The sequence below is a fragment of the Pangasianodon hypophthalmus genome, chromosome 16 (assembly GCF_027358585.1).
Source record: "Pangasianodon hypophthalmus isolate fPanHyp1 chromosome 16, fPanHyp1.pri, whole genome shotgun sequence".
NCBI classification, from domain to species: domain Eukaryota; kingdom Metazoa; phylum Chordata; class Actinopteri; order Siluriformes; family Pangasiidae; genus Pangasianodon; species Pangasianodon hypophthalmus.
The window spans coordinates 9605397-9622829 of NC_069725.1; the positions used below are offsets into that span (position 1 = coordinate 9605397).

General features: G+C 38.4%; 1 protein-coding gene across 24 annotated transcripts in view; it reads right to left on the reverse strand.

The window, feature by feature from the left end:
* rap1gapa (RAP1 GTPase activating protein a) overlaps positions 1 to 17433 on the reverse strand; it is a 123413-nt gene that overhangs the window by 22377 nt on the left and 83603 nt on the right. For 16 of the 24 annotated variants that reach the window (XM_053240607.1, XM_053240592.1, XM_053240595.1 and 13 more), the window contains 5 exons: positions 13813 to 13906; positions 2587 to 2622; positions 833 to 880; positions 417 to 455; positions 139 to 324 (listed from right to left, as the gene is read on the reverse strand). In XM_053240607.1, coding sequence (XP_053096582.1) covers positions 139 to 324; positions 417 to 455; positions 833 to 880; positions 2587 to 2604 — 291 coding nt within the window. In that variant the 5' untranslated portion in view covers positions 2605 to 2622; positions 13813 to 13906. Of the gene's footprint in view, positions 1 to 138; positions 325 to 416; positions 456 to 832; positions 881 to 2586; positions 2623 to 4253; positions 5383 to 12231; positions 12315 to 13812; positions 13907 to 17433 lie in introns of those variants that run through there. The other 8 variants (XM_053240599.1, XM_053240593.1, XM_053240601.1 and 5 more) reach the window with 4 other exon arrangements.

A 17433-nucleotide genomic window follows, 5' to 3' on the forward strand; every position in this document is an offset into this window, starting at 1 on the left:
TCCTAATCTCTAAGGGAAGATTTTGTTTGTTCAAATGCAAATGTCTTGCACAAATGCAAAGTGCAAGCCCGACACTCAGGACTCAACCTAAAGAAATGTCTTTTTTAATATGGATTGAAATGTGTAGTACGTTCTTACCTTTCCCAAAAAGTGTTTCCTGTAGATCTTGGCTGTAGTGTTGGTTTCCAGCTTGATGTGGGATGTAGGAGACAGCAGTTGATCCAGGTCATTTCCATTGCTCAGCTCGTGGTTGGTGCCTTCAATCCAGTAACCTCCGAACTGAGGCAGCAGGATCAGAGGAAAAGGGCTTTTCCTGCCTAACACCTAGCCAACAGAGCAAACACACCTGTGAAGCCAGACAACAGATTAAAAAAAAAAGAAATGTGACTGAGACCTGTCTCTGGGTTATACACTACCTCATGAACACTGGGGTATGGGATGTAGTCCTCCTCAGTCTATTAAAAAAACACACATACACACACATGCTGTTGTCATTTACTCACATAACATATTAACATTATAATATTCAGAAATTGATTATAAAGTTGGACAACCAAGTGTGAATTATTTCAGACAAAACAGCCACAGGCCTGAAACTATTACTCAGCACCAATTCATCTAATTTTATTGCAACTCTATTAGTTGGTGTCTGAGAGAAGGCTTATTGCTGTCGGAACATAGCGCTTATCAGCCTGCCTGATAACTCGCCTTCCATTTGAAGATGTCTGAGCACCAACCAATGGCTTGGAAACAATAGGGGCTGTGTGTGAGGTGAGTATGTGTGTGTGCATGTGTGTGTGTGTGTGTGCGTGTGTGTGTATGAAGGGCATACTTTAAGGGGTGGAGGAAGGGCACACCGCTGTTCATCCATTCTGTTGCTCTGAAACAGCGAAAAACATACAGCACATCAGCATCCTCTTTGACACAATCTGTTCATGTCTCATTCACTAGTTTAAAAAAAATGTAACAGATTAGACAGAAATCGTAGTAGATTATAAGCTGTAATGGGTAATTAATATGATGTCATATTCAAAGAGCATTTACAGCTGGGTGATGTAGCTGATAACCTTTGGTCAGACAAAAAGTGGACAGGTGGAAATAATGAGGCTGAATATTACACACAACAAAACACTTCAGTTAACAGTGAATGTGCTGCAGGGAGAGAGGGAGGGAGTCAGAGGGAGGAGGAAAAACATCACGCAAACAGAATCGCATGGTTATCATGGAACATTTTATAGCTAAATAGATTAAATATTGATAGCATTTTACTCGCATGTATAAGCATCAAACATCATAGGGAAATACTCTATTGTATCTACAAAGAACCACTATGGGTTCTAAATCTTTTCCAAAAGAGCACATACACAAAAACGTTTTGCTTGTTTTTAAATTTTGTGTGCATTCGTTGTTCTTTTTGTCCTCACTACAGGTATATCATGTTTATGAAGCCTTGGTCCCCCTCCAGAATTTATTAACAAAACACTACAATCATGATAGTGTGGCATACTGAATGTGAATATAAAATGAGGCCTGTAGCTGTCACTGCAATAGATTGTAATAGATTGCAGGATGGCAGGATCTTCTTTTTGATTTTTTTCCCTTCTAATGGTCTCGCAGTGAAGACAGTATGGAGATCAAATGCTATGACACTCTTCCAAAGCATACATTATTTCACAATTGCTGGAAGTATATAAACTTTCTTCACATAACAACTTCAAATATGACTAAATATAAACTTTCTTCACATAACAACTTAAAATATGACTAAACATAATGTGTCATACATAAACATAATGTAGTTCTGCTCTGATCAGAAACAACTGCTTGTAAAATCAGAAAGATGTCTCAGAAAATTAAATAAAAATCAGAAATTTAGAAAAATCAGAAACTTATCAGACCAATTCTTAGACCAGACATCTATACAGACAAAACTAAAATAATTAGACAATTATTTGACCAGATGTTTGTCCAATCAGGACTAAAATTTTTAGCCCGTTATTAGACCAGATGTCCAACCAGTTGGTACTAAAATGATACAAGTGTTTTAAAAAGCCATACACCGTATATTGTGCGTTGGAATTTTCTCAAGGGTGCATGGATTAAAAACTGAAAGGTAATTAAATCACTGAGAACGGAGCCTGTAAAAGATGCAAAACTACAAACATCCAAATGGGGCTACAAAATGTCAAGCAAAATATAGTTATGGTTATGCAAATGTCTATTACCTATTTGTGAGAGATGAATGATGATAATGAGTGACTGAGAGTGAAACTGCTTTAATCATCATTTTAATTACTTAGCTGTGCTACACAAAGCTGTCTTCTGCAATGATGACTGATTCTGCCTTCTTCTTGAGTTTACAGATAAACTTTGCAGAAGAATTAAATATTGCACATTAGAAAGCATGGGATGACACACTGAAACAGGGTTTTCTCATTATCTACAAATCTGTCCTTCACAAGAAGTGGAAAGGAAAAAAAGTTGTGTCTAGGTAACCAGTTCAGAGAGCCGGTTCTGAGGTTAGTGGAAGACATCTAAGATGAAGAACGGTAGAGCGAGATTAAGATAATAAAAACAATACTTTACCTGCATTCTTTCAATCATTTCAAATAAATCAGTAGTCTGAAAAAGGGGGGAGAGGAAATGAGATGAGTGAGGAGACTGATGATAAAACTGACATGTGAGAGCTGAGACCTGAATTATGTTACATGGTTTAAGTAGGCCAAGAGTGAAGACAGTGAACACACTGCAGCTCTTTTAATCAGCTACCTGCACTGAACTCTACTTCACTTGATTATGCCACTATAGCGCTGCTGTATCATAGTGACCTTTCTGGCCTTCATTTCTATAAATGACATCAACAAATTATTATTTAATGAAGCACTGAAGTGTCTTAGAACAGGAAGAGCTTGTGCTGAGGTTGTCGGAGTATGATGTTAGTAGCGATAAGTCAGCGTTAGTGGTCAGCAAGGCCCCATCTTTAGTGTTAATTCACTGAGTTAATATTAAATCACTTGTGTTATATTACCCCTATCAAATCATTATACTACAAGAGTGTTTTGTAAAGTTAGGGAATTTACACTACCAGTCAAAAGTCTGAACACACTAGACTGAAAACACATACTTCAACAGTGTTAATGTCCATGTATGTATTTATTTTCTGAATCAAATGTATTTTTAATAAGTAATTGTCATGTCATTCCCACTCTCAGTGTGCGGCATGGTTCTGAGAGCAACAAACACTGCTCACATGCTCTTTTGTTTTGTTTACATTCCTGTGGGCTTTTGTTTCTGCTGTAATCCTGTCATTGGTTGATTACCCTAATGTGTTCACCTGTTCTGTGTCTCATCTTCATTAGGTTGGTTATATAATATGTTATCACTTCCTCATTCCAAAGATTCTGAATGGAATCTTTCATAGCTTTTCATATTAGACTCACTGAATGTCATAGTGCATTAGACTGCACAACACTCACACATAGTTTACACATAGTAACATCTAGACAGCTCACATTATACCAGTGAATTTCCAGTAGGTGTGTGTCGAATGAAGTCTGTATGAATTTCTTCCTGTTCGCCTGGGCAAACAGATTGTGTACTGTCTCGCATTGTTTGAGTACACTGTGCTACTCCTCCATATGCAAACAGACCCTACTGCCTTGAAAACAAACACCTGAGAAATTCAACCTGGCAAAATAACAATATCACAATCTCGCTGGTAGAGAAAAGGAAGGAAATAGAGAGAGTGTGTGATGAAAGGCTGATTAGTATTGCTCTATGGAGGGTTCTCATACCTCTCAGCTATCAAACAACACCCCGAAACAGCCAGCAGCGAGGCTTTATCAAAGACTAATAGTAAAACTCTGCACCATATGCTGTCCCTGATTCTCAGCTCAGGGGATCCTCCTTCAGCAAACACTGCCTGAGTCATGAACACTTGCTGCTTTAAAGTAATACAAAGCAAATACAAAGCTAAGAACACAACAATAAAAAGTGCTCCCGGATACAACTTCATGGTAACCATTACTTTATTGCTCTGTATAATTTTGCAGACTTTAAAAAAAAAGTGAAATGTCACAAAAAAAAAAGTGCAGCAGAGATGCATGGGATGAAATGTTTTTTTAATCAACCTGACTAATTAGAAATTGATCTTTAGCCTGCAGTGGTCAGACACTATTATAATTCAATGTGCTCTCAGATGAACAATATCACTTCTGCTCTCTTTTTCTGTCATGCATCAAAGGTTTACTTACGATCCCAGGCCTTTTCCAGTGTCCCACTGTCACGTGGACTGGACTTCTTGTGGCCATTCTGAAGTGATGTCCAGTGTCTCTTAGACAAAAAAAAATCCTTTACATCCAGTCCAGACTAGTTCAGGTCCAGAAATGTTTTTCCTGGGCCTTCAACAGCACCCCCCTGTTTCCACCCGAGTGAGAAGAAAAGTCCAAAGTGAGAACCAGCAGAGTGTCCCATCACAGCAGTGTGAGAAAGCCTCTGATAGAGAGCACTGCACCGCTCTGTGGTGTGTACTTTGTATGTGTGTTTGTGTGTATGAGCATGAGGTTAGAGCCAGTATTTCTTTTTTCCTCTCTCCAGACTGGTGTGGGAATTGGCAAGGCAAGTCTTGCATTCCTTTCTCACAGAGCAGCTCTTTTTGTACTCTCTCTCTCTGAGGTATAGAGGTGGAGCTGAGCCTCGGGTTATACTCCAACAAGCCTGCAAGGAGCCCACCCAATGGAGCTCTAATGCTCTGTGCCACACCAACAGGTGCTGGGCGTTTTATTTAGAGCAGTCTTTGGAGCTGCATATGAGAAACTGGTGCATGATGAGATATTATCTTTACTGCTAATGAGCTCAGATTCTTACTTTGAGACTCTCAATCAAAACACTGAAGGTTTCTGTTCTGTTCAGGTCAAAATGACCCATTTTAAAGTCTTTCTAAAACTGGAGAATTATTAGACGACTAAATTACTACTAAACCACTTTTCCACTACGAACCTTGCTTGAGATTATGTGCCCTGAGGGCAACAATGTCAACAAGTGAAAATGAGTGCTACACAGAGAAAAAAGAGGCCTCCAAGGGCTGTTTGCATCAATACTGTTTGTATTGTGCATATCGTATATAATGGTGATAAGGTAAAATGGTTATTTTTAAATAGATTTTTGTATTGCTATCAAAGCATAATAAACAACATGAGGCTCACAGTTAAGCCAAGAATTAAAGTTATTGGCAGAGAAGCCTGACTTTCAGAAAAAAAGTCGTGCTTTGACCATTGCTGGCCACAACTCCCATTACAAAACAGCCAAAGGAAATGAAAAGCATCAAGGAAGAATAAGTGACTGAAAAAATGAAGATGATAATAAATATCAGTTTTGAAAATCCTATGATTCTGACAGGTTTTGGTATATCTTGGAATTCTCCCAAAGAATATATATATATATATATATATATATATATATATATATATATATATATATATATATATATATATATATATAGCACCCCCACTTCCCAACATAAAGTGTCTTATTAAGGTGATCAGCCACCAGGAGCTGTCAGAACAGCGTCAATGCTCCATGGCATAGATTCTGCGAGTCTTTGGAACTGTACTGGAGTGATGAACACCATTGTTCCAAAAGATGTTTTAATGATGGTGGGGTGGTGGAGAGCGTGGTCTAACACGTCACTCAAAAATCTCCCTTATTTATTCAGTCGGGTTGAGATTCGGTGTTTTGTGTTGATTTGCAGTGACTCTTTCCTAATAAGGGGACAAGTGAACTCAAAACATGGCAGCAAAATGCCTCCACAGCATAACAGAGCCACTGGTTTTCCTTTGACACCTGTCTATATTTAGACAGCTAATGTTAGAAAGCAAAGTGAAACTGTATAATAGTTATGCCTACTCATTATACCACTATGTTAACTACATAAGTAGATATCTCCATAACTATCTAGACAAAACATATACAGGCAACATATATAGAGGTATGTGTGTTATTTACTTTGATGTAGATTATAAATGCACCGAAATGGACTAAAAACAAATGCAAACAGTGTACGAATCAGTATGGAATACATAGGAATGAAGAAAGCAGATGAACTGCTAGCAAGAACTGCTAACATTGCTTACAGCCACTTTAAATGAATCACTTGGCTGAGACATTGGCTGGGACATTGCATAAAAAAGAAACATGTACTAATAAGGATTCAACACTGCAGCTCCCTTACCTGATTACAGCCCTGCCTGCACCACCCAAGCTAAACCCTTTTTTTGCTTTTCAAACTCAAATGCAAATAAAATGCAGAGTGAAAAAAAGTACACTAACACGGAACAATGACAGAGCAGAACAGAACCCAGTGTCTGCTTATTGATTCCCCACAATGAGATTCTGCGCTCCACCTGCAGCTGAACATACCTTTTTAATAAGACCATAATAAACATAATGTTGATGTCTATCACGGGCCATCTAGTTCCGTGGAAACATGGAACTGCAATCATCTCATAAAAGGATGTTAGTATGAGAGTATCCTGTGTTATAGATATGGTCAGAAAGTACACACAGACACACATTATTGCACTGTACAAACAGTGATGACTGGGTACAGCTCAATATCAGGCTCATCACTGGTACACTACAGCCATCTAATCCACTCTTAATTGATAAGACAGAGCCAATTTTTATGTACACACAGTCATTTGTGGTGTATACAGCCCATTCCTTACTTCACTGACTATCATGGGTAGTGCATAAAATAGAAATTACCTGTTATAGGTAAAGCAGTAACCTGTGTGAGCATGTGGGTTAATTTAAACTGTTTATACATAAAGTATAAAAGATCATCTTTGAATCATAACATTTTAAATGATGCCTGCCTCCATTTTGTAAAGCACATTGACATCGGGGTGATCAATAAATAATTTAGCATGTTTACAGCTAGTGTGTCAGAGTACCAAATACTGAAGATATGTGAATCAACAATCTGTAGGTGAAAATCTCTCATATAATGTACAATGACTGTGAAGACACTAAAGTATTTGGATGATTTGAAGCCCAGAATCTCTCACAATCTTGCACAAGTAAGCCCTTGGAACATGTTATTTCCACGTCTTTGTAAAAAAAAATCTTTTTCGATAGTACCACTTATATTAAACTAGCATGACTTAGGCATGATATGGTTTCCATCATATCTACAGGACTAATCCCACCAAGTACCATTGAGAAGCCTTATTACCTCACTGCCTTATTATGGGAGTTCCCCAGGGATCAGTTCTTTGTCCACTCTTGTTTTTCCTATATTCTAAATCACAGGGCTTAGTGTTTTGATCTCGTGACTTCTCCTACCACTGCTACACTCATGACATGCAACATTATTTCTCTTTTCTTCCATCCATCCCCAAATCTCTAAGAAAATATAAGACTGCCTAATCTCTTCCTAGATGAAGATTCTTCATGTCAAGCTCAACCTTGACAGAAACAGAACTGAGATATCCATCAACCAAGAATTCCCCTATAGTGGACATTTTAATTACTATCAACAACAAGAATTTACATCTGGGTTTAGATCATGGAATCTACAGATCCTGCAGATTTTGTTAAGTATACAGAAACCACTCAAATTCTCATACAACTCACAAGTTATCACAGGACCTCTCCCCTAATAATTCCTAGTGGTTATTAGTAGAAATGATAGGCCTTCTTCTCTAAAAATTTACAGTGCATTGGCATGGATTGTTAATTTCTTGCAGTGGTTTAATATATACAGTATGAGATGCAAATATCAGTAAATATTATAAACATGTACTACCACTTTATATGATCACATAATATCATTTACACTGGTAATACAGTGATCATAATATTGCATTACATAGTGTTACTAGCTAGAAACCATCACCATGCCATGCAAAAATTTGTATTTTAAATAGCTGCCAATATGAAGGCCACATGGATCAACATAATGGCATGATGGACATGGCACTGGTGGAAAATGGGCTTAAGAGGAGGTCCAAATTGAAAGAATGCTAATGAAATTTAAATAATAATAATAATAATAATCTGACAGTTTTGTTTATTATGCAATATTCCATAAGTCTAAATTCTATACATAGAATACGCTACATTACAAATAATGAATGGTAAAAAGAGAGAACTCCATCAACTCCGTCAAATCCAAGTGGGGACCCCAAGCTTGAGAACCTATGGTCTAAAGAGACAGAATCCCATGGTTTCATGATGAAATGATTAAATTACCTAGTGACTGTGAGGAGTCTGGGTAATGTCTCAAAGACACAGCAAACCTCCTCAGCTATGTTGTATCTGTCTTAAAGATGCATTGTTAAGCCTTCTGGATCATGTGCAAAGTGCTAGAATACATCACAGGTCTTGCTGCTCAGCTGAATGTATCATGCTAATTGCTATGTTACTCCATTTGTCTCATGTCTCCCGAAATCTTTCCTGCAAATCACTGTCTATTGTTTTGACTTCTATCTAATACTGAATTCACTGCCTTAATTAAACTGTTTTTTGTTAATAATGAGTCCTACTGTGCCAGGGGTTATACAATTTCTGCTAGTCAGATTATATCAGCAGTACAAATCATACAGGATAGCCATGAATGTCATTTGAGATAATAAAGCCGACTGTCTGTATTTAACTAGATAAAGGTAATCCACGGAGATGTGCTCTGACAAATGGCATTACTTAAAGCCAGGAGAATGTCGTAGTTCATTAGTCATGCACAATCACAATTTGTTGATGTCCTTTAAAGTCCAAGGGAATAAAGAGTAAAGAATTAAATATGATTGTATGATAGGAAGATGGCTGATGTATTAAACATCACATAAAGTTTAAACTAATAAAAAAAGAGAGATTGCTTTATCATGCAATGTTCTCTATAGGTTCAGACTCATAGTTTTGATAGAAGTCATATTCACAGGTGGCTTGTCCATAGTGGCAGTAAATATTAATCTTCATAAAATCCTCATTCATAACTCCATATTTTTAAAATTCTGTTGAAATACTAATTACCTCTTTTGAGTGACCAATGATTTAAAAAAAATGAAAAAATATGACAGATATAAGAGGATGTTCTGCTGATTTGGTCACCTTTCTAGATGTTGTGCAATCATGGGGCAGCATGCTTACTGCCCCACGTAGCTCCATAGAGTTCTAATCCCCAAAAATGGGATTAGAGGCCTACTGGGGCAGGAATCATGTTGGCCCATGCTCAGTAGAGGAGCAGAGTATAGAATGACAGAGTTGCCAAATTGAGTTAGCTTAAAAATATGGTCTCCGAGATCCAAGATCTTGGATCTTTAAAGCCAATAATTGGAATTAAATCTAATGAATTCCCACAAAAAAGGCAAAGTGTAAGTGCAGACTATGTATCTCTGATGTAAAGAACCATTGTATGATATCTTGCAAAGACTGGGAGAGGGAAATGAGCATTATGGAGTGGATAATGTCTGTACATCTGAAATGCATGTGCACAAAGGTGACCTTGTTTCCCATGCAAAGGCTGGGAAAAAGAGACAAAGCACTCTTTTCCAATGCCCACATTTTTTGGGCTAGTTTCAGGTCTTTTGTGTGGTTTTACGATTCACTAGATAATACTATAGCATAAGTCAAGTGTGATAGCCTCTTGAATTAATGTCATTATTGTTGTCCTGCCCCACCAAAATCTATGGTCACAAGCCACTGATGGTTATGCTGGTAGGACAAGTCGAAGAGGAAACCTATGCAAACTTTACTTTGGATTAAGATTGTCCAATTTACATTCAAAGGGGAGAAAGTTTGGCAAAGTCCATGGAGATATATCACCAATTATTCTCACTTGTGCATGCATGTTGTATGTTATAAGACCAATATTAGCATAATCAAAAAGCAATACAGATTTCACTTTCTTCTGGCTTTTAAAGTTTTGCACCCAACTCTGCTCTGCGACACATTTAAGATGGTAGTCTTGTTGCCTTTGAAGCTTGGGAGCAAATTGCTAGCAGTCTGTCATAACATCAGAAATTGCTGAGCTGATAAATATAGGTGCTCCAGGGTTGGATATCTGGGTATAAAACAGAAAATCAATTTAGCCAGTCTTAAAACACTTTAAAGTTTCAAGTCGAATGATGATGCACTCATTCTGCTCTATTCCATATTCATGACTCCATGGGACATATCTGCAATATCAGATCCCTTCATTTACATGATTCTCCATGAAAGGTCGTTTTGAAATAAGCATTTTGCTTGCTTGAATATTGAAGGAATATGACACCAAACAGTTTTTAAAGATAAAACAAACCACATACTCTGTCATGTCCTTCGCTCAAACAGTGTTGGGGGATTCTTAATAACCATAATGACTACCAAAAACCAAAAAGTCTTTTCAATCATAAAAATCAACAATAGTGTAAACAGAAGTGTAAACACGTGTTCTTGTATGTAAGAGAGCGAGGGAACGAAGAAGTCTTTTGTGTATAATTAGATAGCACGGACGGTCTGGGAATAAAGAATTACATGCAGGGAATCATTAATTAAGGATGAACCTGATTTCAGAGTCAAGATTATCAGTCCCCTCTCTGACTTTCTCACTTTCTCACTCTCTCTCCCCTCCATGGCCTTCCTTGGCACAGCACTAATTAAATCAGTGATACCACAGCACTGTCCTTTGGACATCCTCTATCCTAATCATGGCTAAAGTGTCTGGTGGAGAGAAGGCCTGAGAGAAACTGTTAAAGTTAAACTCTATTTCACCTCCAGCCACAGACAGGCCCATGGGCACTGGGTCCTGGCCTGAGCTCTCTCGCCATTAATTAACGTGTTTACAGCCTATGCTCTCTGCTTGTTTATTGATATCAGACATTATTATTCTCCATGCACGGCTGTTAGCAAACTGGCCCTGACCGTGCCATTCTAGCAATTCATGCTATCTTTCCAAGGCAGGTGGGGCTGAATAAGTGAGAAATTCCCTTCTAGTGAAGAACAACGGGAGCTCACAGGTAGGCATCACAGCCATGAGACATGTACTGACCGGAGAGAAAGAAAAGCAGAAAGCAAATATGATTGTTAAATTTTCTTTCGCAAGAGCTTAGTAGCAGCTGTCCATATGTGACTTACTTTTAACTGACTGACTAAAATTACAATCTGAGGCATGGCTAATTCAGTTCAGCAGCGTGACATGGTGTAGAATGCAGAACAAAGAAGAATAAACACAAAGCACTTCATTGAGTAGTTGAATGGAGAAAATCACTGTCTATATTTTAGAGAACGAGTGATTTATAGCTCCCTAAAGCAAATAGTTTATTGCTTAAAAGCTCCCTGACATCATCTTTATTCTCTCCTGTTAATTTTCAGGCTTAATTCCCTTAGTGTAAGAGTCACATGTATCAGATTTCACATGGATATTTCAGTCTCTGCACTTCAGCCATAATGCAGGACTCCCTTCCATATCCCCTTCCATATAGTCTCGCAAAGCAAAATTCCAGCTATTGTTAGAGAGTCTGGTTGTTTTCATCACTCAATGCAGTCAAGAACTCTCTACTTTCACAGTAGAGGCTATTTGACTGGCATTGCAAATAATCAGCCACACCCATTGTTTTTGCCTGCCTGTAGGGTAAAGCAATTGTGAATACAGAAACAGGCATGTGGGCAACATCCTGGAAACAGCTTGGTTTGCCTTATACACACATATAAAGCGTCTGAGGCTAGGATGCAGTGAGCCTCAATCTGTGACTATATTGTGCTCCAATGTTGACTCATTTGAACAAAACTTTTTGTTTTGGCCTGATAAAAACCTGTCCATGGACGTGCGTCAAATGGAGGTCTGGAGTTGTGGGCAGCTGAGTGTAAAATATACATTAGAAGGTCTGTGGGTTACCTTCTGTTCACTTGCATTGGAAGCATTTGGAAATATAAACACACACAAAAACAAGGAATGGATAATGATGACGTTCGAGTGTTTGAGTCCGTATTCGATGACTGCCTCCGTATTTTGTTTTGGTTTGGGGTTGCATAGGCTATATTAAACAAACTCCTTCATCTTCAGTAATCGCTTTATCCTGGTCAGGGATATAGTAGGTACTGGAAACACTGAGAGTGAGGCAGATATACACCCAGGATGGGACAGCAGTTAGTTGCAGGGCACCGTGCATACACACACACATTGACTCACACCTAGGGGCAATTTGGAGTAGCCAATCCACCTACTGGCATGATTTTGGGAGCTGGGGGAGGTACCTCACATAGACAGTAATCCGAGCTCAGGATCGAACCAGGGACCCTGGAGCTGTGAGGCAGTGCTGCCCTCTGCGCCACTGTACCTAAACACAGCCAGTAAATAAAACTGTATGAAAAGTCTGATCCCACAGCACTTCTGTGAGCAGATGATATAAAGAATAACGCAAAAGTTTGCACACCCTTAGGACAAAACGACGAAGAGAGAGAAAACAAACATATACCAACAAGACATTAAGGCCCTGATTTACTGAAGGTTTGTGTATGTAAACACGCGCAAGCTTTACATTTTACGTCTGGTCCATTTTACATGTTTGCCTTAACGTATATGCAATTTGGGGTGTGTCTACCCAAAAGTAGCAAAATGATGCAGGACTCCATACAAATAGATTAATTTATCACCTGAAAAACCAGCTGAAGACAAAATTACACAATTCAGTAGGATTTAATAATGAGAATGGTTATCAAGATTGTGCCTCAGAACAGAGGTGTCCAAGATGGTCTCGTATTAGGTCTTCACAACATGTTTGCACATCCAATGCCAGCAGCACTTAAACAAAGCCCGTGAAAAGGTTTTATTGACATGTACCTTCTAAACAAAAAAGACACTTGGCTATTTTGCATAATGGTGTATCATGAACAATTTTTCAACAGACCTCACTGCCTGTAATTGCTGTTATACTGGATATGCGTATGTCGACGCTCAGTTTCCATTTCATCTCTCTGGATCTCTCTTTGAGATCTGAACTTGCCTTAACTATCAAGAAAAAATCGATTTATCCCATTGCACATGCGAATTAGCCTGCATTATTTTCAATCTTAGTAATTCATGCCTAAGGGCATAAGTGCGTTAAATTTCACAGATGTCTTTCGTTACCAAAAGTAACTAAATTGTGAATGTTAAGCTTTTACTGAGATCTTTATTTTCCTTCTTTCACCCACAAACCATAGGGCATGCAAACTTTTGCGCTCTTTTTGTACTATATTTTGTGCTAACAAGTTCTAACGTGCAAGGGTGAAAAACCATTTTGACTTCTTTTTTTCCCGCTTATTTAAACACACATACAATGCACCGTATACAGTTCAATAATTAGTGGATCTCTTGCAGGGCCTTAAGTTAGTAAGCAGGAAATGTGTTTTATAAAACAGCCGGATCCCTAGAGCTCTGAGCAAATTGCCAAGCAATTGGTGTGAAAAAAGAGGCTTTATAATGTGCATTATTTCAACAATCACATGTTTGTTTCCAGGAACAAACAGTGTGACTGAGGAATCCTGACTAAAACCAAGACAGATGTTTTTTAAATAAAAAAAACATCACACAGCAGTGAATTAACTCACTCTCATGTCAGTCATTTGTGTCAGTTGTTAATATCAAGCTAGCAAAGTTTACACAATTCATGCCATGGCAAAGACTGTCCTCAAAAGCCGAGCCATTCCGTATGAAGACTTTTGGTAATGTAGCAGGGAATAGATTGAAGTTCAAGAGGAAAAGGCAAAGCTAAAGGAAGGCAGCAGGGAGGATTTAAGGCTTAGTGTTAAAGGCAGCGATGTGTGTGTTACAGAAGTGCAGAGCTTGAGAAGTACCTTCAGGAATGCAGGGGCAGTGTAGGGCAGGGGAGCCTGGAGCAGTGTGGCGTCTAGAGTGCTAGAGATACGCGGCTCTCCTCCATCCTGTTTCCTGCAAAAACAGAGAGACAGATGCAGTGCCGTTTAGTACCGCATCACCTCTCATGCACAAACACACACATAGTGTATACACACATAAACACAAAGACTGTGAGGTCACAGGAGGGGAAGCTTTATCAATGTGGCAGCCTGGGGGTTGACATTTGTATTACTCCATACAGCTGTGTAGGAAGCACCTCCCAGCAGTCTTTGCACTTTCATTAGCAGATTCCTGGATCTGTATGAGTACTTCACATGGGGAAGATGAGCAATAGGTATCTGCTGCAGGGGAGGGATGAGTAATTCAATTCAGTTCTTCTCTCTTCTGCCTTTTTATTATTTTTTTTATTATTTTTTTTACATCTGGTCATAATTAGATTTTCCATTATTCTGAGACTGAGACAAAACAGGTTGTATTACAATGCTGGCTAAATATGATTCGGTGGCAATGTGAGTGAGCTGCTGAAGAATGACCTTCAATTTCCCATCATAAAACAACTGTGGTATGATCCTCAGGCTGAAAGATATCTGGCCAAAGATATGCCTCTAATTCAGCAGGAACCTAAAGCACTTTGGACGTCCTCTCCAAGGGATCAAGCCTTTTCTACATCAAGCAGCACAAATGAGGTTACTGCAAAAACACTGCTTGAGCTAATAGAAATTGAATACAAATACACACCGTTCATTTCAATATTGACCCAGAATTAAATGCAGAACTTCTAATTCCAACTTAAATAAATACAATTCCATACATTATTTTGTATGGAAAGGAACAAATGAACACTGGTACCCATTGGCAGAGTCAGTACTGAAGAGTAAAAAGAGCAACATTCTACCTCAGATCCTCTTAGAGTCCTTGAGCTATGATGAAGCAGCACTTTCCCTCTGAGTGCATGTAAGTGTATATGTCTATTTAGACATAAAAGTGTTCAAGCTGATTTACTATCAGGGTCTGCACACGATTGCTTTTCTTACATGAGTAAAATAGCATGTCTTGTCAGGGTTTTTTTTTGTGTTTGCCTTAATGAAGATGCAATCTTTGGAAAGTGACTTCGTGACTTCAGCCTGAAATTACTGTGCGTATATATAGAATAAGACAACCGAAGGGCTGGTATTACATTTGCGTAAACCTGTTTCTTTCATGTAATGACTAAATTAAACTATTATGTCTCAGTCAAAATAACAAGAATATTCCTTGAAATTATGGCTTAATCTTACCACTGGCTTTATATTTAGTATTACACTTAACGTTTGCACCTCCAAACCAACAGCATTTGAACAGGGCCTGTGAAAGGGTTTTCATTTACATATGTTTTGATCAGGTCTACTTTCTTCAATTTTGCATTCATATTTTATATAACAGCTTTTTAGTAATTTGAGCCTTTAGGTAGCGCTATACTCGATGTGAAATTATGCATATGTATGACATGTTTCAGTTGTACTCTTCCGCCAGTCTTTGAAATCAAGCTCACCCAGACATGTAAAAAAATTTCATTTAAATATTATCTTATATCACACAGATTACATCATGATGCAATCCGCACATGAATTCACTTGAGGAGAATCTTGGATCATCAGACCCCAGATTTTACTTTACTGCATTTGGATTAGAAAAGTGTCATACTCAACCAAACACATTGAACTGTCTGTCCCCGAAAAAAATGGGAAAGTATGAAAATGCGTTAATTTTATAGTGTGTGTGTATGTTTTTAGTTGGAACTCTTTCTGTTCTTTCTACAGCCATCTGGCACTTGTTTTTGGCTAGTTGTTGGAAATAGAGTCCTGCAGCACTTGTGTCACTGTCACTGTTAACTCCTCAAACAGCTCTGTGATTGGATTTTCTCATTTTCAACCTGAAACAACCTAAAAATGATTTTATCTCAAATAAACCAATTTATAGCGCTATCATTTTTTCCACTTCCACATATTAATGTTATCTGATCCTCTTTGCTGTGCTCTGCAGCACTGGAATCTGGCTTGGAAACAAACCTTAAGGAAGCTATCTCTGGGGATCAAGTCTTGACTAGGGGGTTGCACTTCATACGCCAGTTTCATTAAACCTTCCCTGCCTGGCAAACCCATGCATCATGGAACAGACAGGCATTTTCGAGTGAAATTCGGTTACTCTCCGATATGCCTCCTTTGGGTTGTACCCTCTTGAACCTTCATTATCATAAATAGCTGTGGAAATGCCAAGTAGGATAGAATACAATGCAGGTTTTATTAACTTTCAAATTCCCTCATAATGCACATAAGGGGCTTTCTGTTAAATAATACCATCTTTCTGCTTTCATAGCCAGGCTTTTAAAATACATTTCTTATGGAACATTATTGTGATATATTGTTTTAAATGAAGGCACTTGGATAAAATCCGTAAGGCACACTGAGCTAAAACAGACAGACAGAATGAGGCATGGACCTTGAGTGAACTTCAGGCAGGAGCCAAAACAAACTCTTCAGATTGCCTCCATCTTTCATAATGCCGTGAGTCTTAATCGTAGAGCAGAGCAGAGCCTGCCAAATGGATCCTCATTTACTGATCATCATCTCCATGACTAATGATGAAAGAAATGTATCATGTTTGAGGTACCATGACGTTAACTCCCAATTTACCCCAAAAGATAATACAGTAAATACAAAATGTATAACTCGTGTATCAGTGTCATAGCTGATATTCTGCCAAATGCACACTTGAAATCATGCATTGTAGTAGGAAGAGGGTTATTAATTCCTCCTGTTCATCCTGCTCTGACATGGTAGAAATTCCCATTAGGCTCCCAAGAGAGCGCAATAACCGGTTTTCCACTGATGCTTCCCTACAGCCTATAACACCCTGCTGTGGGAAGGGAGAAGGTGTCTTTGTAGCACACAGTCCACTGAAAAGGTAATTACTGGAGAAAGGCTTCAGCTGCTCCTCTCCCTGTGGGCTACAGATGGAATTCTTTACTCTATTCTTTACTGTCCTTTGTAATGTGACTTCAAGCTTTCACTATTAGCACTATCATGATTTGATTATGATATTATGATATGCTGAATTAAACCAAAGCATGAAAATCAATGTATCAACCAAAGCATGTGAACCATGCCTTAATGCGAACCATGCTACCAATGCCTTAATCAAGCAAATCAATTAGATAGAAAAAGCTGTTTCATACTTCCATTTATAGATGCCTGGCATCTCAGTATCTATAATCAGGGCTGAACAAATAAGGCATCTAGAGCAAGCAGATTTTGTGTCTGGGCTATTAGGGTTTTTTTTTTGCAACAACCTAAGTTCAAGTTTTCATTTAGTATGCATGTTTACCCTTGATAAGCTTCATGGTGGTGCAGCATATCTTGATGCTGTAACTACAGCACCTACTTCCAAATTCCTCTGCTTGCTGCACTACACACATCAGCCAAGATGTGATCTGAATAATGGTAGAATAATTTCTACTAGATGATCATGTGACATGTGATCTTTTCAGAATCAGGAACATGCAGGTATGTGGAAACAACAAAACAGCACAAAATGAAGTCAACCATAAAGCTGTTGTTTAA